Source organism: Ailuropoda melanoleuca, chromosome 7, assembly GCF_002007445.2.
Source record: "Ailuropoda melanoleuca isolate Jingjing chromosome 7, ASM200744v2, whole genome shotgun sequence".
NCBI lineage: Eukaryota > Metazoa > Chordata > Mammalia > Carnivora > Ursidae > Ailuropoda > Ailuropoda melanoleuca.
This window is the reverse complement of record NC_048224.1, coordinates 88,534,701-88,557,207: the sequence shown is the minus strand read 5'-3', so window position 1 is coordinate 88,557,207 and position 22,507 is coordinate 88,534,701. Positions and strand designations below refer to the sequence as shown.

The following is a 22,507-nucleotide window of genomic DNA, read 5'->3' as shown; positions in this document are numbered from 1 at the left end:
GGGCTAGCATTTGTGAGCTCCATAGGAATGTAACAATCAGACAGTTCTTGGAAGGCCACCAACCCCAGGGCACTGTATAGACAGAAGACTAAAACATAACCACAGTTTTCTTGTGAAAAGGTTTATTTACTTAACCTGGAGCTTCAGCCTGAGGAACAGGCTTCCAAAAAAAAAAAAAAAATGGAGAGAATGCTTCCAAATTCATTTTATAAGGCCAGCATTACCCTGATGCCCAAACCAGACAAGAACACCACAAAAAAGCAAAATTACAGGTCAACATCCCTGATGAACACACATGAAAAAATTATCAACAAAATGTTAGCAACCCAAATCCAACAATACATTAAAAGGATCATACACCACAATTAAGTGGGATTTATTGCAGCATGCAAGGATGGCTCAACATCCACAAATCAATTGCAATATACCACATTAATAAAATGTAAGATAAAAATATGATCATCGCAGTAGATGCAGAAAAACATTTGATGCAATTCAACATCTATTCATGATAAAAACTCATTAAAGTGGGGATAGAGGGAATGTACACAACCCACAGCTAATATCATAATCAATGCTGAAAAGCTTAATACTTTTCCTCTAAGATCCAGAACAGAAAAAGGATGCTCACTCTCCCAACTTTTATTCAACATAGTATTGAAGTCCTAGCCAGAGCAAAAAAGGCAAGATAAAGAAAGAAAGGGCATCCAAATTGCAAAGGAAAAAGTAAAACTGTTAAACTATTTGCAGATGATTTGATACTATAAATGGAAAACCCTAAAGACGTTACCAAAAAAAAATCTATTAGAATAAATGAATTCAGTAAAGTTGCAGGATACACTATAAAAATCTGTTGCATTTCTGTACACTAATAATCAACTATAAGAAAGAGAAATTTTAAAAAGCAATTCTGTTTACAATCACATCAAAAAGAATAAAATACCTAGGAATAAATTTCACCAAGGAGGTGAAAGACCTGTACAATGAAAGCGATAAGATATTGATGAAAAAAAATGAAGGTAATACAAATAATTGGAAAGACACTCTACGAGAGACTGTGGACTCTGGGAAACAAAGTGAGGGCTTCAGAGGGGAGGGGGGTGGGGGATTGGGATAGGCTGGTGATGGGTATTAAGGAGGGCACATATTGCATGGTGCACTGGGTGTTATACGCAATAATGAATCATGGAACATTACATCAAAAACTAAGGATATACTGTATGGTGACTAACATAACATAATAAAAAATTATTGTAAAAAAAAAAGGAAAGACATTCTATGCTCATGGCTTAGAAGAATGAATATTATTAGAATGCTATACTACCCAAAGCAATCTACAGATTCAATGTAATCCCTATAAAAATCCCAATGGCATTTAAAAAAAATTCTATAATTTATATGGAATCACAAAAGACTCCAAATAGTTAAAACAATCTTGAGAAGGACAAGCCAGGGTTATCATTTCCCTGATTTAAAACTATAATATAAAGTGATAGTAATCAAAGCAGTATTGTACCTGCAATAAAAACAGACACATAGATCAATGGAATAGAATAGAGAACCCAGAAATAAACCCACGCACATATGACCAATTAATTTATGACAGAGGAGGCAAGAACACACAATGGGTAAAGGACTGTCTCTTCAATATATGATTGTGGGAAAACTGGAGAACTATATGCAAAAAAAATGAAACTAGACCACTATCTTACAGCACCCACAAAAATTAACCCAAAATCAAATTAAAGGCTTGAAAATAAAACCTGAAACCACAAAACTCCTAGAAGAAAACTTCTTTATAGTAAGCTCCTTGACATCAGTCTTGGGGATTTTTTTAAAAATCTGACTCCAAACACAAGGTAAACAAAAGCAAAAATAAACAAATGGGACTACATCAAACTAAAAAGCTTCTGAACAGTGAAGGAAACCAACAGAATAAGAAGGCAACCTAGTGAATAGAAGATATTGGCAAATCGTGTATCCAATAAGGGGTTAATACCAAAATATATAAAGAACTACAACTCAATAACAAAACAAACAGTCAAGTTAAGAAATGGGCAAAAGGGGTTGCCTGGGTGGTTCATTGGTTAAGCAATGGCCTTCAGCTCAGGTCATGATCCTGGAGTCCAAAAATCGAGTACTGCATTGGGCTCCCAGCTCAGCAGGGAAATCTGCTTCTCCCTCTGACCCTCTCCCCTCTCATGCTCTCTCTCACTTTCCCCCTCCCAAATAAATAAAATCTCTAATAAAGAAAAAAGAAAGAAATGGGCAAAAGATCTGAATAGACATTTTTTCAAGAAGACATACAGATGGCAGACCGATACATGAAAAGATGCTCAATATCATTAATAATCAGGGAAATGTTAATCAAAACAACAGGAGATAATCACTTTACACCTGTCAGAAAGGCTATTACCAAAAGACAAGCAATTAGTGTTGGCAAGGATGTGAGGAAAGGGGAACCTTCCTGTGTTAGTGTTAGTGATGTAAATTAGCTCATCCACTATGGAAAACAGTATGAAGTTTCCTCAAAAATTTAAAAATAAAACCACCATATGATCCAGCAATTCCACTACCGGGTATCTATCTGAAGAAAACAAAAACACTAATTTGAAGAGATACAGGTACCCCTGTGTTCATTGTAGCATTGTTTACAGTAGCCAAGATGTGACAACAATGCCTAAATGCCCATCAATGAATGAATGGATAAAGACAATGTGGTAGATATATATATATTGCAATACTAAGCCATAATAAAGAACAAAATCTTGCCATTTGTGATAACACGGATGGACCTTGAGGGTAGTATTCTAAGATAGATAAGTCAGAGAAAGACGAATACTGCATGGTTTCACTTATATGTGGAATCTAAAAACAAAACAACAAAACCCAAGCACACAGATACAGAAAACAGATTAGTAATTGCCAGAGAGGTTTTAGAGAATCAGGGGACTGGATGAAGAGGATGAAGAAACACAAACTCCCATTTATAAAATAAGTAAGTTATGGGGATATAATGTATAGGACAGGGAATATACCAAATAATATTCTATTAACTTTGCAAAGTGATAGATGGTAACTAGACTTACAGTGGTGATCAGTTTGCAATGTATACAAATGTTGAATCACTATATTATACACCTGAAACTAATATAATGTTGTATGTCAATTACATGTCATTAAAAAATAGTATTAGTTTTCCGGCTGCAAAAATTATTTGCTCTTCCAACCTTCATTCTAAGACTAAATGTGATGCTCTCCTATATAACATGGAGTTGGGACTAGAGCATAAAGCATGGAAAACCAATATTCTTGCACTCTAAGATCTCTAACCTGGTTAAAGGGCATAAAAGTAGAATAGGAAAGCCTACTGAATTAGCTATAGGACATAGGTTGCACAGAGAAAAGACAAGTTTCCAAAACACCTAAAAACCACACATTGTATCTATATTTGTATCCAGTTGATTTTCATATAAACAATGGCCTTTCAGGCAATTAACTGGCCCACTATGAAAAACCAGAGGAACAGTATTAGTAAGTAAATGAACACCAAAGGCAGATCCAATAATGACTGCAGTCCTACATTTGATCTACATGGACTATAAAGAATATAAAAATCAGACCCATCAAAAGAGAAAAACTCAAGAGCTTTTCATTAAAAATAAAAACAAACCATTTATACAGAAGTACTTCAAAATTTATTTATAAATGTGTTTAAAACAGTATAAAAGATTTATTTTTTTTCTTTTGCTCAAGTTTGTACCCTGGGTTAAGTAGAGCTCAAAATCTAAAAAATGCCAAATCTTCCCCAAACGTGATCTGAGAATTACGTAAGAATTAGCTGCTTTGAGAGACAAGCATGTAGCACCCATAGCTCTTGCAAACCTGAAAGTATCAAATGATTCCCTCCTTTTTCATCTTACTAACATTGCTGTAATTAGGCTTCCAATAAGATGTGAAACCAATGAGAGAAATAGTATAACATTTCACTGGCAGTAGAAATTAAATATGAGCTCAGCAATCAGCTCCTGCAAACATGCAAAAATAGTTACAAGGAAAAACTGGTCATCCCTAGTTGTTCTTCAGCTGAGTGGATGGGCAATTGAAGTCAAGGTAAAAACAGTGAGGATAAACAAAGGAGCATTAAGGAAAATCAAGTGAGGTTCTTCAAGGTCAGTTGACAAAGGACAGATGTAAGTATTTCTCATACATCCTGGAAAAAAAAGAAAACAAAAATGAGTATAAGCAGCAAAACAAAATTCAGAGATCTAAGTACAAAATGAAGTTCCCTCAAAGAACACTCTTTACTATATTGGGCTTAAATGCCTATTTTTATTTAATGATTTGTCCCAATGTCATGTTTTAATTTTCAAGTCCCACTGCATTTGATTCACAAAATAGTCTCTGTCAACAATGTAATGGCTTGTTGACTGACAGCTCATCAGCTGTGTCCTTAGAGATAGGTTAACATAGGTCACAAATAATAGTGGTCACAAATACTGTCACCCACCTCCATAGTGACAACAAGGACAGGACGAACACAGTGTGAAGCAGAGCAATTTCAGTGGAAATGTATGGAGTAGAATGGCATCATATTATGCAGCAGAAAGGTGACTTCTAAGGGGACCTCCAGGAAGGGAGCTATACTAAATGAGTCCCCTCCACTCCTACCCTGGGCAAAGGGTCAAGAAGTCTCCATCAAGCCTCCCAGAATGCTGGGCAACATTACACTTGGGATTCAGACTATTGCTGTTCTAACGTTCTGGGAAACTAAAATCTCAGGTTGCCTCATAGGTCATGGCAAACATGCAACTGCCCTTGAAGACACAGGATTTAAAGTTTCCACAGCATTTCAAAGAGTCTCACCTACTGATATCAGAGAAAACAGAACTTGAAGTGATTCCTTCAAAGTCCTACCCTAGTTACATCATAAAGAGGAGAGGAGTCTAGAAAACCAAAAAAAATTTTAATGTAAAAATAATTTTAAATTATCAAAGTATACACATGTATATGTATATATATAAAGGAATATGAGATTAATGTGATTTAAATTTAAAAAGATTAAAGATAAAGATCAATCTAATTTGTCTACCCAAAATACACTTATCAAAGACCTACTAAAGTGTTCATATGATGTTACTTGAAACAATTTTTTCTCTCTTTGGCTTTCATCATTGTTGTATTTTCTGCCTTCCTCCTTTTCTTCGTCTTCAGCTTTTTATTGATTCCAGTAGTTCCTTCAAGCCCCATCTGTGAACTCTCCTCTCTCATTCCTGGGGGAGCTCAGGTGTCATCTATCAACTTCTGAATAAATGACACAGTCTAAATACATTCTGTATACTAAACTTTTGTCCACTTGTTATTTACAAAACAGGTCCAGGATAAAAATCTTCATATATGGCTTCTCTTCTTTCTTTTGTATGGCATCCTTCGATGAACAGATGTTTCATTTTAATATATATTTATAATTTCCTTTTGGTTAATACTTTGGGTCTTAAAAAGTCCACCCTAGTTCAATTTTATAAATAGTCTATTTTCTTCTATAATTTGAAAAGCCTTCTTTTCTACATAAAAGACTTAATCCACCTGGAACTGATTGGTTATGATTTCATGTGGGTAATCAGCTGTCCCAATAGTATTTGTTGAAGAGTACACTTTCCCCCAATGATGTGCTTTGCCTTCTGTCATATGTCAGAATTCCACAAATGGTTGGGTCCACCTGTGCCAATTACAGACTGTATTAAATGTTTAATCAAGTCTCCATACATACTTCTTTATTTTTAGTAGTGAATTGGTTATTCTTGGTTCTTTGCTTTGATCATAATTTAACTAAATCTATAGATTATTTGAGAGCTCATTCCTATTCCTATCCATTAATAAGGTATAACTTCATTAATTTATCCTTAAGATCTTTCTATAAAAATTTTATATATTTTGTAAAGGTTATGTGCATTTTTGGTTTTGTCTTTTTAATATATAATTTTTAATTTAGGGTTTATAGAAATGAAGTTTTTATATATTGATCCTACATCTACCAACATTGTTATCTTCTTATTTATTCTAATTCTTTTGGATTTTCTGAGTAGATAATTGTATCATCTATGATTTATGAAAGTCTTTTCCTTTCAGCTCTTGCGTATGATTTATTGGAAATGCTTTTGATGTATTTCTATTACAGATTTTTGCTCCCTTTATTAGCTAAAGAAATGTCCTTTCTATTTCTGGTTTCCTTGCAGCTTTTACCACAAATGAGTATTGAAATTTATCAAATGTTTTTTTCTGTATCTAGGAAATGATCATGCTATAATTTATGAGGTAAATCATCTCAGTTTTTTTCTTTTGTTTATTCATTTGTGATAAATCAAGCTTGCATCTGGGATAAATCCAATTTGATAAGGATATATTATGCTTTTTAAAGAAATTCATTATTGAATCTGTCAAAATTTTGTTTGTGATGTTTTTAAATCTGTGTTTATGAGTGAGCCTATATCCATTTTTTTTTTCTGTATAGTCTGTGTGTGATCTTGATTCAAGTTATATTCACTTAATTCTTTGGAGATTATTTTCTCTTTTTTTCATTTATCTGGAAAACTTTCTAGACTTTTATAATGATCTGTTTTTTGAATATTTAGTAGAGCTTTTCTGCAATATGTCCAGGCTGATTTTTATTTTATACAAAGCGGTGACAAGTTAATTTAGATAGTGTTTGTATCATTTTGAATTCCCACCAACGATGTGTGAATGAACCCTTCTCCCCACAGCCTTGCCAAAAGAGTATATGGCCAATCTTTTGTTCTTTTGCCAAAATAATAGATGAGAAATGGTATTTTGATTTAGTTCTTAATTTGTGTTCCTTTTATTTTGATGTATTCATTGAGTGCTTTAATTCCAAAGATTATATTTCTTTATTCCTAGAAGTTCTATTTTGTTCTTTTTCAAATCTTCTTGGTTGTCTTTGTCTCTTGTTCTTGCTCATTATTTCAAATCCAATATTTATTCCATCAAATGTTTTATACATAGCTATTTTAAATTTAGTATCTCATCATTTTAGTATATCAAATCATTTGGTTCTAAATTTTTGTTGTTTTGCCAACCCTCAATCACAGCCACCTGTTTCCTTGTGCCTGTGCTAAATCCCAATCACTGTCTTTTGCTTGGGATAGATCAGTGAACAAAACAATTAAAGGGCTCTGATTGATGCAATATGGAACATATATCTCAGGGAGAGACTAAGAGCAAATAGTAAATAACACATATAAGCAAATAACATTAGAAAGATATGTTAGAAGTTGCAGAGTGCCACAGAAAAAGAAGGGGAGCCCAGAAAAAGGATGGCTAGATCCAGGGATAAGGGCACAAGTGGCAGCATTAAGTAGACGGCCAAGGAAACCTCACAAGGTGGGATTCAATAAAAGGCTTGGAGAACAAACCATATGGAGAAGAGTATAGAGGGAGCAGCCAGTGCAAAGTCCATAAGGTGAAAGCAGCCAGTTCCCTAAGTTTTCAAAGAGCAGCAAGAAAGCTAGTGTGGCAGGGAGGAATGAGGAGGAAGGGAAGGGCAGTGGCAGGAGAGCATCAGAGGGATAAAGTGCAGGCTAGATCAAGAAGCATCTGGTAGGCTACTGTATGAACTCTCCAAGTGATTTGGAAAGTCATGGGAGCCACTGGAAGGTTTTAAGCAGGGAAGTGACAGGATCTGGCTTCTGTTTCAAAGGGATCCGTCATATTGAAGATAGGTTGTAGCTAGGTAAGTGTGGAAGCAAGGAAAGGATCTAGGAGACTATTTCAAGAATCTAGATGAGCACTAACAGAGGTTGGAAGCAGGATAACAGTGGTGGAGGTAATGAGAAGCTGCTGGTTTGTACATATTTGGAGCAGAAGTCAAGAAGATTTGCTGATGGATCAATTGTGAGTGATGTGAGATGGGTTGTACCAATATATAAAAAGAAAAAGTGCAGATGGAGCACTCAGGTAGAAGGAGTAAAGGTTAACTTTTAGACATGTTAAGGTTGAAATGTCCATTAGACATGCAAGTGGCGATGTTGAGTGGATTAATGGATATGCAAGTCTGGAGTCAAGGAAGAGGTCAAGGCTGGAATTAGAAATGTGAGAGTAACAAGCACGTAAATCATATTTAAATTTATGAGAATGAATGAGGCCACCACGGTGTTAAGTGAACATAAAGTTCAGAAGGTGATCCAAGGTGGATCTCTGAGGTGCTCCAATGTTGAGAGGATAGCAACATGCACGAGATTCAGCAAAGGAGAATGAAAAGGAGTAGCCACTGGGATTGGTGGAAACCCAGCAATGTATAATGCCCAGAAGCCAAGTAAACAGTTTCAGAGAGGAGGGAGTGATTCACCATGACAAATGATGTTGATAGGTCAAAAGAGGAAGACTGAAGAATAACCACTGGATTTTGTAATGTGGACCTTGTTATGACCATGACAAAAGCATTATGGTCGGACTGATAAAGTCTAAATCATGATTTAAATGAGTTTAAGAGAAATGGGAAGAAAGAAATTACAGATAGCTAAAGGATAGCTACATGTTGAAGTTTTGCTTGAAAGGGGAACAAAGAAACAGGACAGTAGCAAGAGAGAGAAGGGTATCAATATAATTGATATTTCTATTTTATGCTGATGGGAATTTTCTAGTTCAGATGAACATTTGACAATTCAGGAGAGAGAGGAGTATAGTTAGAACAAAGTCCCCCGGTAGGTGGATGAGAAAGAATCTGGTCCCCAAGAAGAAGCAGACATAGAGGTAAGGATGTCCATAGGGAAGTGGATGTGGAGGTGGGGGCATGAGGAAGTTCTCACCTTTCTGTCACTGCTTCTTTCAAGTAAGGGAAGAGCTGATAACCACTTTGGACTTAGCCAAGACTGTCCTACTAAGGAAACTTTAATAATCTTCACTCATATCACAAGAAAATGATGTTCCTTTCTTTTTATCCATGCAGAATCGCTTGAGATTTTTAGCTCACTTCCATAAGGCCTACCAGTAGTCAGTGGTGAACCAGATTTCCAAATCCTCATTCCCCTAACAGTAGCCCACATGGTATTCACTTACTCTCAATCATCATCTTCCCCTCAATCCCAGGTATTTTTCTAAGTGCTTTCTAAATTTCGAGAGTTGGTAAGTAGAGGGAAAAATGTGCAGAGTTTCCAAGTCTTGTCCAAAATCCAAGTTTCAATTACGTCTCACAACTTGTAAATTCCATGAACCTGGATAATGTCTTCAAGTCACAATGCCCCATTTTCCACAGGACTCCCACTCATATATTCTTATGAATAGGTCAATAATTTATAAATTGTAACTCCTGATACAAAAATACTGTGTTTTGATCCTTTCCCTCTCTCTTCCATGTTGTCCCTATTCTGAATGCCATAGTAATACACATGAGCATACATTATGGATACATGTCCAGTATCATTCCTTGCAAATTTGCCTACATTCAGTTATCTTCAATATATATACATTTGTGAAATCTGTTCATCAATTTCAACCACTAAATGCCTTTCAAGAAAACATGCATAAGATTTCCAACAGATAATCTTCTCAAAAATTACCTTTTGTCCATGAAGTATTTATTAAAGGGTGATCTCTAGAGTTTCCAGCAAGCACTTGATTATTTTGTTGTATTTTACCAGTTTAAAGATTTCCATCTCCTCCATTTTTTTTAGTAGGTATGTATGCACTTGGGCTTCAATTAAATTAACCCAGTGTAGTTAGTTTTGTTTCTATACACATTGCAAAGCCTGCAATCATACACATTCCAAAGAGTCGGCGCTAGTTCAATGATATATTGTGCACACAAAACACATGAAGCACATATTACAACACAGTTGCAAGGTTTCCTTCACAGAAATCCATAAGGACATTTCATTTCCAAAAAGTGCCTTTTGCTGTAGGGTTTTTTAAAAATCATTTTGTAGTGAAAAATTAAATACTGGTTTCTTTGATGTGCTAGTTTCACTGAAAGAATATATTACTACAGAATGCTTACTATTTTTATAACCATATTGCACTTAAAATCCTCTTGAAAAAAATTCATTTGTTTTTGTTGTAGGTCTGGGCAAGGGGTGATAAAAAAAATCTTTACAGTCCAGGCAATCACACTGAGAACAAAGGGCAGGTGTCATTTTTTATTGTGATTGGCCAGCAGTGAAACCAGGACTTTCTCCCTCTCTCTAGAAACTATTGTGGAATTTACAGTAATCACCATGGCTGACTGCCCATCACACAGCTGAACAGCACACCAAAAAAATAATATCTTGGGACAAAGCCACAACATATTTTTAAAATTCTCATTGTTTTTACTCTTCAACTTTGAAAGATTTTTTTTTAAGAGAAAAGAAAAAACTCACCCAGCTGTTACCACTATTCATATTCCAATGGCCTCCAAAGTGCTCGAAGCCACCTGGTTGACTTTTGCCTTGGAGCCGGTCCAGAAAAACATTATTTACCCTTTAAACAATGAAAAATGCGTGTAAGTGGAAAGCTTGCTACAGGGCTGAGAGATTTTTGAGAACCTAGCATGCTGTACGAACTGACTGTGAGGATTGCTTTCCCCTCTCAGCTTAGAAGTAAACTATACAAACTTCTTTTCACATTAGCCCTATGACATGCTGCTAACAGCCCTTTGCTAAAACTGATGCCAGCTGTGACTCCAGCCAGAGGGGGCACAATTCTGAACTTCAGAGCTTCATTCCTTCATCTTCTACCAGTTCAGCAAAAACCTTATTCCCCAGCAACCATACCCTCCAGGCCATCTCAGGTGTGAACTCTAGAGGCTGAGGAGAGATGGAAGGTTCAGCAAGTCTTGAAACATGAAGGGGAACCAAAAATAGCTCTGTGACACTATTCTTGCAATGGAGATGTCTCTCCCATATGCCCTGTACCCCACTGCCAGTCTTGCTAAAGTAAATCCCATAAGTGCAAAGTAGAGGAAAATGGGAAAAGAGTATAAGAAATAGGAAATATCAGAACAGGGAATCTCAAACTTTCAAAAGAAAGAATGGGTATATCTTTCCCCAACGTTCAGTCATACTTGCAGCAACCAGTTTCAGAAGTTAAGGTTAACACATAGAAGGTAAAACCTTAAGGAAAGGCAAGAAAATGATTATCATAAAGGTCAGAATAAGGGTTAACTATAGGGTGGTGGTTATATTCTATTTCTGGAGCTGGCTAGTTAGATGTTCACTCTGTAATTAATCATTCTAAATATTTGTTTCATGGACTTTCCTGAGTGTTATAGAATATTAAAACAAACAAACAAAACTTTCCATGGCCACCATTCTAGTCCAAATCACTATCCTCTCTCATCTTGCTTTTGCTTCCACTCCCACCCTCTGTAATTCATTCTCCACACAACCACCTTACTAAATTATAAAAGGGATCATGCCTTCCTTTTGCTTAAATCCCTCCTATGATTTTCCATTAGTCTTTTTAATTTTTTATTTAAATTAAATTTAATTAACATATAGCATATTATTCATTTCAGAGGTAGAATTTAGTGATTCATCAGTTGCATATAACCACCAGTGCTCACTCCATCAAGTGCCCTCCTTAATGCCTATCACCCAGTTACCCCATCCCCCCCCACCTCCCCTCCAGCAACCCTCAGTTTGTTTCCTATAGTTAAGAGTCTCTCATGATTTCTCATTAGTCTTAGAATAAAATCACTGGCTTAAAAAATCTTGTATTTTCTGACTCCTACCAACCTCATTTCATCTTATTCTCTTCCTCACCATCTATAATCTAACCACTGGAGACTCAAAAAGTCCAAACTCATTCCCACTTTAGGGGCTTTGCATTTTTTCCTATACCTAATAATAGGGGACATCTAAGTGTATGTTTTGGACCCCAATCTCTATGTGACTGGCTCTTGTCCTTTGATTATTACCTCTTCATGGAGGAACTATCACCTCCAATCTCTCTCCTCACAGTACATATCATTGTCTGAAATACTCTTGCTGTTAACTTATTGACTTCTATTTCTTTTCTCCAGATTGTAATTTCCATGCAGTCAGGGATGTTCCCTGCCTATTCGCAGTGCCTAGAACAAAACCTTCTTTGAGTGTGTCCCGATAGGTAAAAAGTGAATAAATGAATAATCCGGGTGCATGTTCCCCACATCTGCCTGCTTCTGTGATTGCAGCTGCATCATGAAACCACCAATGGTAGTGAGTATAGGCTGCAAAACAGCCCAATGTCCACAGCTCTCAGTTTGTTCACACACTGCGAAGACTGATAGCCTGTCATGTACACAGGTGGTATGATTCACTTTTGAGCATCAGTTACTAAAAGGACAGCAGAGTGGGTCAACAAGAGATCATAGGTGGTAAAGAGATTGTTTATTCTCAATACCTACAGAGAATTCAAAGAGAAGAAAAAGTACCAGCTTACTGATTTGTCTACTAGTGTTAGCATATACATTTTATTGCTGTCAAACCACTGCTCTGGATCTTCTTCTAAGGGTTAATATGGATAAAACTATTATTTAAGGATTGTTCAAGTTTCAATAAATCAACTCAGTTCACTCCAGTTTTCGGTTCATAGCCCAGATCTTTTCAAGTCGTTGACCCCCATGCTTTGTCTTTTCTCTCTGAGGTTTCAACTTTCTTCTCTTACTCAGAAAGTTACCATGGGTCAGGTTCAGGTGCAGCTGGGCTTAATCAATATAGGATGGATGCATTGAAAAACTTATGAGGATTTCCACAAGCTTTCTATTATAAAACTCAGAGTTGAGTTTTCTGCTATATCAACTTCTAAACAGTAGAAAGCATGTTGTCTTTTTGACTCTAATAAAATTGTGTCCCTGGAGAAAACCTAACTTATGGCCCCTACACACACACACACACACACACACACACAGCTAGTGCCGTTGCCCTCAGCAAGAACAGTCACAGTTGATTTTATTCGTTAAGAGAGTACTGAATGAGTATTTTCATTTAACATGTGAAAGCTCACTGTAAACTCTAAAGGACAATAAAAACATATGCTTTCCTCAAAAACTGAGAACATAAAATATGTGTTCGAAAACTTAATCAGTTACCTCAAAACTGGTTACTGAGGTTATTACCCAAAGAGATTTCCTCTTAGATTAAATTTGCATCTGTATTTAACTAGAATCAATAAAAAGAGAAAATAAGGTGTAGAAATTTAATAGCCCCACCAATATTTAGGTATCTAGTATTATGGAAATAAAAAATGAGGGTCAAGTTTCCTACAACAAGAAATTAATCCTTTCTACTTCTAATCAAATAAGTTGCACTTTTATTGGATGTCCACTGAACATGAATTTCTTAGCAAGAGGGCCTATTAATATAACATACTGCACTATCTTTAAGATGCTTAAAGCTTTACAATCTAATCAATCCTCGGAAATCCAGAGAAATAACTGGCTACTACTAACAACCAATGTTAAAGAAATGCACTATCAGGTTTTTAGTAGAAAGAATTTTAAAGAGAAAATGAGAAAAACCAATGAGACTAAACAATTTTATAACCTGCTTTATTAAAAAAAAAAAAGGTAGCAGTAACTGTTACCCCCTACCGCCCCCAAAAAAATAGCCTAATCAGTATATCAGAGTTTTGATGTTTTAGTCAGAGAAAATCACATAAATTCACATTTGACATTTTAAAACTATTTTCACTGGACTATGGAAGCAGAAATAATCCAGTCAAAAAAAATATGAGTCCCCATCCATTGTTCACAGCTCCAGCGGAATTGGGAGCTTCTATTAACACTTTGTGAAGTCTCAATTACAAAATGAAACCACCAGAACTAAAAAACACACATTAGCAAAAGTGGGAAGGTTAAACGTATAAGTGAAGCCACTTGGTTTCAAAAGAATTTGCTGTTTTAGATCATGAAAGCCTTTACATTAAATTCTCCTGAGATCCTCAAGCACACTGCAATAAACTCGGATAACCCAAGCGCCCCCAGGAAAATCCTGGAGTAATGATAGATATGGAGGTTATTAGCACTGGCCCAACATCAATATGGTATTTTACTGGGTACTCTTAATGTCTGATATTAGGAATAAGAGAGAACTTACAATGTTAAAAATTGTTTAATGGTTCTATTGTAAGATATTTTTCCTAATACGTTAGCCAATATAAAATAGTTCTTGTCTGACCTTTCGTATTCAAGTATGAGTATCTCACCATCTATACAATTCAATTATTTTAAAGTTGTCTACAAATAGTAAAAGATCACTTCAAAGTAATAAGATACTTTGTCCCATGGGAGGCAAAGTACCACCTAAATATATAGCTTGACAGCATGATTCCATTTTCTAGTGTGAATTTATGCCACCTATCCAGAAAAATTGGATATTGTATGTGTATATATGTGTGTATATGTAACAGTTGGCATCCTCACATACATATCATACCCCAATAATATAAAGATTAAAAAGGGAATATAAATTCCAAAACCATATTCAATATGACTATAGTGTTTTCTTAAAACATTGCAAAAACTTTATAGGTAGCTATTTTAATCAAGGATGCTTATTTTATTAGCTACTTATACCTCCTGTGTTCAGCTTGGTGGGTTTTGGTTCTTTCTTCCTCCTGTTGCTGTTGGTGAAATTTCAGTAATTCACTCTAAGAACAATAAAAGTTTTAAAATATGGCTTTCAATTAACATGGTTGTACCAAAGATACCCAAATCAATTACATATTTAACCTGAGCTGGTATTATATTTCATTTTTGAAACTTTTACTTAAGTACCATTTCCATGTGAAATTATTTTCTTATATAATTAGGTAGCAAAAATAATTGTGCCTTAGTCAAACAAGAGCTCTGGGAGTATAAAATTGTAAGATTAAAATGCCAATGTGCATGCTCAAGATATTAGACTAATAGGTACAACATACACAGAGGAAAATACGTAAGTCAAACTCACCTGTGTCTTCCAAAGAAAAATGAAATCAGTTCTTCAAGAAATGTCACACAGTACTATTTCCTGGTATTTCTCTAGCATTTCTTTCCCAACAAATTTATAGCAGCTTACAAATAAATGTTGGACTCAATTCTGTAGTGCAATTCCATTAGTAAAACATTCTCTATCCTGGAGAATAATCAACTTATCTATTATTGACTAGATACTTCTAATACCAGCAGAACTTTGGACTCCCTAGAGGGTATACTTTGCTTTGGGTAGGAGATCATGTTACTACAACTAAATCTCTGCTTCTGACATTCTGATTATTTTCCTAGAAGAGGCAACTTCCAAACTTAGTTACTCTGCTTATGGTATTAAGCCGAAGAATTAGGTGCCAGGATTTCTCTAGTATTCAACTACCTTCCTTGAGGCAGACTGATTTTTAACCTGTATTTAAAGACAGGAAAAGGCAGAGGGATGACAGTTATCAGGACCATGTCATAAGTTAGTGCCTGAGCCAGCAGATTTTCTGGTAGAGAAAATACTGACACATGATAAACACATGCCAACATATGTATTTTTTTAACCACAAAATGTTCTTGATGAAAAAGTATAAAATAAATTCAAAGATCAGATTGACATTTTATTTTTTTAACTTTATTCAAAGGCCTTCTAATATTCCAGCATCCCCAAAACAAAGAGACTTGTTTCATATACTGTGATATTCCAGATATATTACTCATCAATCCCTAAAGCACATTATTTAATTCTAATTGCTATCTAGCACTACCACCAAGAGAAAAAGAATCAGAGTTATCTAAATAATTGAATAATATTCTACTCAACCATTCTATAGGTATTTATGCACTAGATGTCAAGCCTTGTGCTAGAGTCTTACTTTCCTACAATGGCATAAAGTCATTTATTTCATTTTATTTTCTGTCACTATAATATATGAACATAGTTTTAAAAGTCTACCAAGTAAGAGAGCTACTTACTAATACTACCAAGCCTTATACAAAATAAAAGAAGCTCCTGTCCTTTCCCATCGACCCCAGAATCACTTTCAATTCTTGTGTGTGGTTTCATCTGCCAATTACCTCCTTCTTAATAGTATGCATATTCTTCTATTTCTTAACTTTGAAAAAAACCTATTATCTTTTGCCTTCCTACTCTGGAAGATTTCGGTCTCTATTACTACCCCCATCCCAATCCCAGCCTCCCCTCTTAGTATACCACCATCCTCAGCCCTCATCCTTACAAAGTTTTCCAAAGTTCAGTGTAGCAAGGGAGAGGCTCCAGGGGTCCTACAGCTTCTCTTTAGACTTCCAAGTCATCCTCATCTCTTCAACCCCAGCCCGGGAGGTAGCAGGTGCCTCCAGTTCCAGAACTGCTTTGGGACTGCTTCAACTCGCACCTTAGTACTTCTTGCAAATGAGTTCTGGCTTTGCCTGCTCTATGGTTCAGCTTCTGAAATTCTGCTGGTTCCTTTCCTTTGCTGCAGTCTCCAACCCGTTCTTTTGCTCTTACTGGCTTATGGCTTTAAAAAAAATTTTTGGAGGGGGGAGCCTGGGTGGTGCAGTCTGTTAAGCATCTGACTCTTGGTTTCAGCTCAGGTTGTAATCTCAAGGGTTGTGAGATCGAGCTCTGTGTGGGACTCTGGGCTCAGCGTGGAGTCTGCTTACGATTCTCTCTCCTTCTCCCTCCCCCTCCTGCTTGTGCTCTCTCTCCCCCTAAAATAAATAAATAAATAAATAAATAAATAAATAAATAAATAAATAAATCTTAATTTTTTTTCCCTTTATCATCTTTTCAATGGGCTTTAGGGAGAAAGGGACTAGAGATAAGCAAATGAAATATTTTGATGGTACAGTGTTTAACCAGAACTTAACATTTTCCAACAAAAATTTTACCAGAACTCTGTTATTTGATCCTTACAATAATTCCCAAAGATAGGCAGATAAGTAAAGTATTAATTGATGAGTGAATGAATGAATGGAGAGTATGCTTATTTTACAGATGAGGGAACAAGATTAAAAAACTCAGCTTAAGTAATTTAACAAGAGCTAAATGGCTCATTAGTAGCAGAATAAAGATTAAAACTTAGACGTTTTTTGTATCTAATCTCCGGCAAGATGCATCCAAAATAGGCAGTTAAGATTGAGAATAACTTGTCAGTAGTTCATCATACTCAAGTATAAATGCCAGAAAGATAGCACCCATTTAAACTCAAAAGTTCTAGCAGAACATATCTAGCCTAAATCAAAAACTCTCTTGTCAAAGGATGCAATTCTTCTCACATGCATTACCCCATTTCTCCAAGGAGCAATCTCTGATATCCAGCCCATCCTAAGCTTAATCACATGAATTCTGAACAAATTAAATTCTCATCAGTTCAAGATGTGAGACAGAGACAAAAACTACAAAAGACATATATTCTGAGTATACATGAATATTATTACGTATTTCTTTAAAATATATATGTTTTAGCCTTGGCAAAAATGATATCGTAGTTCATCTGGAAAAAATATGCAATCATAGCCACGAAAAAAAGAGAAGAAATGAGGGAGAATCAGAGTCTCCAAATATTAAAACCTATCATGAAACTTCATCAACTTAAACAATTTGGTGGAGTTTAGGAATCCATGAAAATGTAGTTTACCACAAAGTTGTATGCTAAATGCATGCAGGAGAAACAATTCAATGAATGATGAAGAACTAACTATTCTGAGAAAAATTAAAACTAGATTTTTTAAATATAAAAATAAATTTTATAGAGGTCTAAGATTTGAATTTAAGAGATGGAACCATAGGAGTTTTCAAAGGAGGCTTGAGTAAATTTATTTATAGGTGTAGAGCAAGGAAGGTTCAGAAATCATAAAGTAAAATGATTGATAAATTTGATTGCATAAAAATTCAAAGCTTCCATAGGAAAAAATAGCATAAACAAAATTAGAAAACAAACTTAAAAATTTTTTATAACACATACAAATTAATGCAATTATTCTTTCATTCATTCAGCAACATCTGAGTGCTTATTATGAGCCAGGCTTGGATCTATGTGACAGGGATACAACAATGAACAAGATAGAGGAGAACCTTGCTCCTTAAGAATTTCTACTCTAGAAAAAAAGGAAACCCATAAACAAGTGAGAAATACATCCAGTTGTAATCCTGTGTGGAGGATTAAACACACCGATGTGAGGCTCAATTGCTATTTGAGATCAAGGCTCAGGGGAGGTCTGAGGAGGTGGCTAAAGACACTATATAAACTAATGAGGAAAAAACAACAATCAAACAGAGAAAGGGCCAAAGGATAGGAAGGGTAAATTCACAAAGTACGGATTACTTGTAAATTCAAAATGGTTATCATCTTCACACACAATGAAAGAAATATAAATCAGACAATGAGATAAAATTTTTCTATCATACTAGAAAAAAACTAGAAAATGGATCAACAGAAAAGTTTAGTCAAGCACTTTGGTGACTCATCTAAATTAGTGAAAACTGATTTCGTTTTTGGAGGACAATATTGGCAACAACCATCAACATGTAAAACATACACATTCTTTTTAGAACTGTTCAAAGATACACATAGAGGGATAGTCACAGTTATATGATTGAAAAGTAAAATTCCAAGAGAAAGTCTTAGTGCCCGTTAATAAGGACCTGGACCAGTAAGTTAAACCATTTACATAATGGAATACCATGCAGGAGAAACAAAGAATAAGGTAGATGGGAGAGAAGGGGAGGCACCTAGAGAAGAATCTCTAAGATACATTAAGTAATAAAAGATAGGTTCAGAGAACAAATTGATGGTTGCCAGAGGGGGGGCTGGGGGTTGGGCAAAATGGGTGAAAGCTTCCAGTAATGGAATGAATAAAAGACAGCCTAAGGAATACAGTCAATGATATTTTAATAGTGATGTACTGGGACAGATGGTAGCCACGCTTGTGGTGAACCTAGCATAGGTACAAACTTGTTAATTCACTATGTTGTACCCTTGAAACAAATGTAACATTCTGTGTCAAATATTCAAAAAACTTTTTCTCATGGGACAAATAGAGGGAAAAAAATGGTTCAGAGCAGTTTCCTTGGGACTATTCCATGTAAATAGGAAAGATACATGTATATCCATTTCAACTTTTATATACAGGTTTGTATCATATTTAAAATAATTTAATAAAAAACATACACCAAAATGTTAACTGTAATTATCACTGGGGAAAGAAGCATGGAAGGTGGATAGGCAGGGTAAGAAGCTTTAACATCACATATAATTTTTGCTTTCTAACCCTTGATCCTTGTGCATACATTACTTCCTCACACCATCAACAGAGTTTTATCTGCATGGGAGACCATTGCTGGTTCTTTATATTTTCTTCTATTTAAAAACCCTAACGAATACATAGTTTTTCATATGTAAAGATGTTAAAAAGCAAAACACTACCTTATGAAGCCAAGAACTGCCAGGGAGGAAGAAAAGAGGACAGGAAGAGAGTAACATGCATCATCCTATGACAGAGCAAGGATGGGGAGAGGAGAAAACACAGAGAAGGAGGGAAACGGGGACAGAGCTGATGAGGCATCACCATGCAGAAACATCACTCCACATGGCAGAGGGAAGGCTCTGGCAATGCCGCACTCAGGATTATTATTCTATATCTAGCAAAGCGTATTTACTAGGGAGAAGCTGGTTTTCCTTTGGTACCATGAAGGATAATTTCAACTAATTAATTTGTTCTGCTGAATTGACAGCCATTGCAGATGCGTCCACATGCCTTATAAGCATATCCTTGGTTCATTTACTGGTTTTTCATCCAGAAGTGCAATATCTAGTTGGACAGATACAAGTAAGTTGTTCTTGTTCCAAGGACTGAGCTTTGGACATTAAGGAAATCAAAACACTTTAAGCAGGAGGAACATGACACACAGCGTCTGGGAAACCATCAAGCCTGTCCCATTCAACATGCACTTGTTAAGCACCAACTGTTTTCCAGACACCTGGATTCATGCTGAAGGTACAGGTGCAAATAGACACAGCTCCACCCTGATGGAAACCATAGTGTAACAAGGGAGGCAGACCCAGAAACGACTGTGAGACAAAGCACAAAGATATGTATCGCAGAACAGCAGTTCAAGCAACAGGATACAGGGCTATGAAGGAACAGGTGCAGAGAGACAAGGAGCAAATGTTGCTGGATGTTGTTTAACAACATACGTGGGTCACGAAGTCTCCTGGAGGAAAAAGAGCATGTCTTCTCACTGCTTTCCACATCTCACTACATTCAGACAGAGCTGCATACAAAGAGGGCACTGAAGTAATAGAATAAATAAAATAACAGCTTGGAGATGCTAAGAGCAGAACCTCCTATAAACATTGGCCAAAGTGGGGTAGGTAAATCCTGACAACACAGCAAACCATGCCTCTGCCTTTGCTCACCCCTCTGGTGGGGCTGCTTTCGCCAGGGGACAGGGTGCTGGGCTGGGAAGCTGCAGGAAGTGCCAAAGATCAGCGCTGGGGCCAAAGCTAACAGTAAGAGGTAGGGGCTCACCATTTCCTACTAGAGGTTGTAGAAGTCGCTTCTCTACTGTCCAATGTACCAAAGGGTCAACCACGTGACAGCCAGGTGTGTGCAAGCGGGACACTGGAGAAACCTGATGTGGCCAGAGTGAAAGGGATGCCCCAGAGCAAAGCTGCCATGCCGTCATCGAAGGGTAAGATAGGGTCATTTTGAAATCATGTCTGAATCCCAGCGAGGCGTGTTCCGACATGGTTCAGCTTGACCGCTTCATGTAAACATTAAAGTGCTGTCGCCTGACCGGGACAAACTTCTCCCAGGAGAGGTTGTTCTCTCAAGAGGAAAAGGATAGTGGAAGCAGGAGACTTGATGCCACAGATGTTAAAGAACCCCTTCCTTCAAATGTTTTTTAATACAAGAGAGGAGCTTTATAGGGAGGTGACAGTTTAAAGAGGTCCTGGTTTGGGGTCTCCTCATAGCAATACCTTTGCTCAGAAGGACAAAGATGGCCTTCATTAAGGAAAAAAGTGGACACCACTTCAAAAAATTAAGAGGAGACAACAGAATCAAAGGAAGTAAATATTAATGGGTAAAATATGGGAGTCAAAAATAGCATTAATAATATTTTTACGAATTATTTACTTTTACTAATTATTGTTAGTTCTACCATTTTAATATAAAGAGAAATGGACTTCCAGCTGTAATAATCATTGAATCGCACAGCTCTCTATCTCCCAACCCAGAAATATATCCTATCAACTTTTTTCTTTTAAAAAATATTTCTTCGAGGGGCGCCTGGGTGGCACAGCGGTTTAAGCGTCTGCCTTCGGCTCAGGGCATGATCCTGGTGTTATGGGATCAAGCCCCACATCAGGCTCTTCAGCTATGAGCCTGCTTCTTCCTCTCCCACTCCCCCTGCTTGTGTTCCCTCTCTCTCTGGCTGTCTCTATCTCTGTCAAATAAATAAATAAAATCTTTAAAAAAAAATATTTCTTCGAAAGTATAGAAACTATAGAGGAAGACATAGAGGTGCCTGGGTGGCTCAGTCAGTTAAATATCTACCTTTGGTTCAGGTCATGATCCCAGGGTCCTGGGACCGAGCCCTGCATCTTCAGGCTCCCTGCTCAGTGTCCCAGCTGAGTCTGCTTCTCCCTCTCCCTCTTTTGTCCCTCCCCCTGCTCGTGTTCTTTCCTCTCTCTCTCTCTCTCTCTCTCTCTCAAATAAATAAATAAATAAATAAATAAAATCTCTTTAAAAAATAAAAAAATAAAGTAAAGGAAGACATAATAATCACCCATAAAATCTCTCTACCCAGGGATAACATGTCCATTTCCTTCACTTCTTGATTTTATTTACACAGATCATAACTTCTTATCATCAGCTCAGGTCACATTTGTAGGCTTACCACGTTACAGGCATTAAGATAAACTTTCCACAAGCTTTTCTCTCATTTGATCCTAGAAACAGTATCATGAGGTAAATAACTATCATACATAATAAAGCTTTGAGGGATGAAGTAATTTGCACAAAGTACAATAAGCGGCAGGTTTCAAAACTTGCCCAGAGTCTATTTTATAATTTTTTTCATTTTTATATGTGATTATATTCCCATATTATTAAAACACAGTAGAAATTGATGCATGGTATTCCAAATTTCAAAATCCTCAAATCCTCAATCCCTGAACAAATTGTTTCCAAACTTCCAGTAATATTTAAAAAGAAAAAACAACAATGTATGTACATCTTGTGTATATCTCTGATCTCTGATTATTTCTGCAGAACAAACTTACACCTTTATATCTAATACTTTCACATTTTGGAAACTCTAATTTGATGTTGTCAAAGAGCCCTTCGGTTCACCTCTTATGGGTGGCAGTACAAAGGAGTTTGAGGTATTTTTTAATAGCTAATTCTGTACACTCTCCTTGCCCCAGCAAACACGCAAATTATTATCCATATTTTTGTAAAGCTCCTTGTTTAATCTTGTGATTATTCTCATGGTTGAAATGTAGAAATAGTTTTTCAAACCACCTCATTCCACTGAAAATTTTATTGGAATTGCACAAACCTCACAAATTAATTTGG

The 22,507-nt window shown here is 36.2% G+C and overlaps 1 protein-coding gene across 3 annotated transcripts in view; it reads right to left on the bottom strand.

Moving 5' to 3' along the window:
- Positions 1 to 3,675: 3,675 nt before the first annotated feature.
- Positions 3,676 to 22,507, bottom strand: part of EPSTI1 (epithelial stromal interaction 1) — a 90,663-nt gene continuing 71,831 nt past the window's right edge. For 2 of the 3 annotated variants that reach the window (XM_011226264.3, XM_002920256.4), the window contains 3 exons: positions 14,546 to 14,619; positions 10,371 to 10,470; positions 3,676 to 4,213 (listed from right to left, as the gene is read on the bottom strand). In XM_011226264.3, coding sequence (XP_011224566.1) covers positions 4,205 to 4,213; positions 10,371 to 10,470; positions 14,546 to 14,619 — 183 coding nt within the window. In that variant the 3' untranslated portion in view covers positions 3,676 to 4,204. The remainder of the gene's footprint in view (positions 4,214 to 10,370; positions 10,471 to 14,545; positions 14,620 to 22,507) is intronic. The other variant, XR_004626747.1, reaches the window with a different exon arrangement.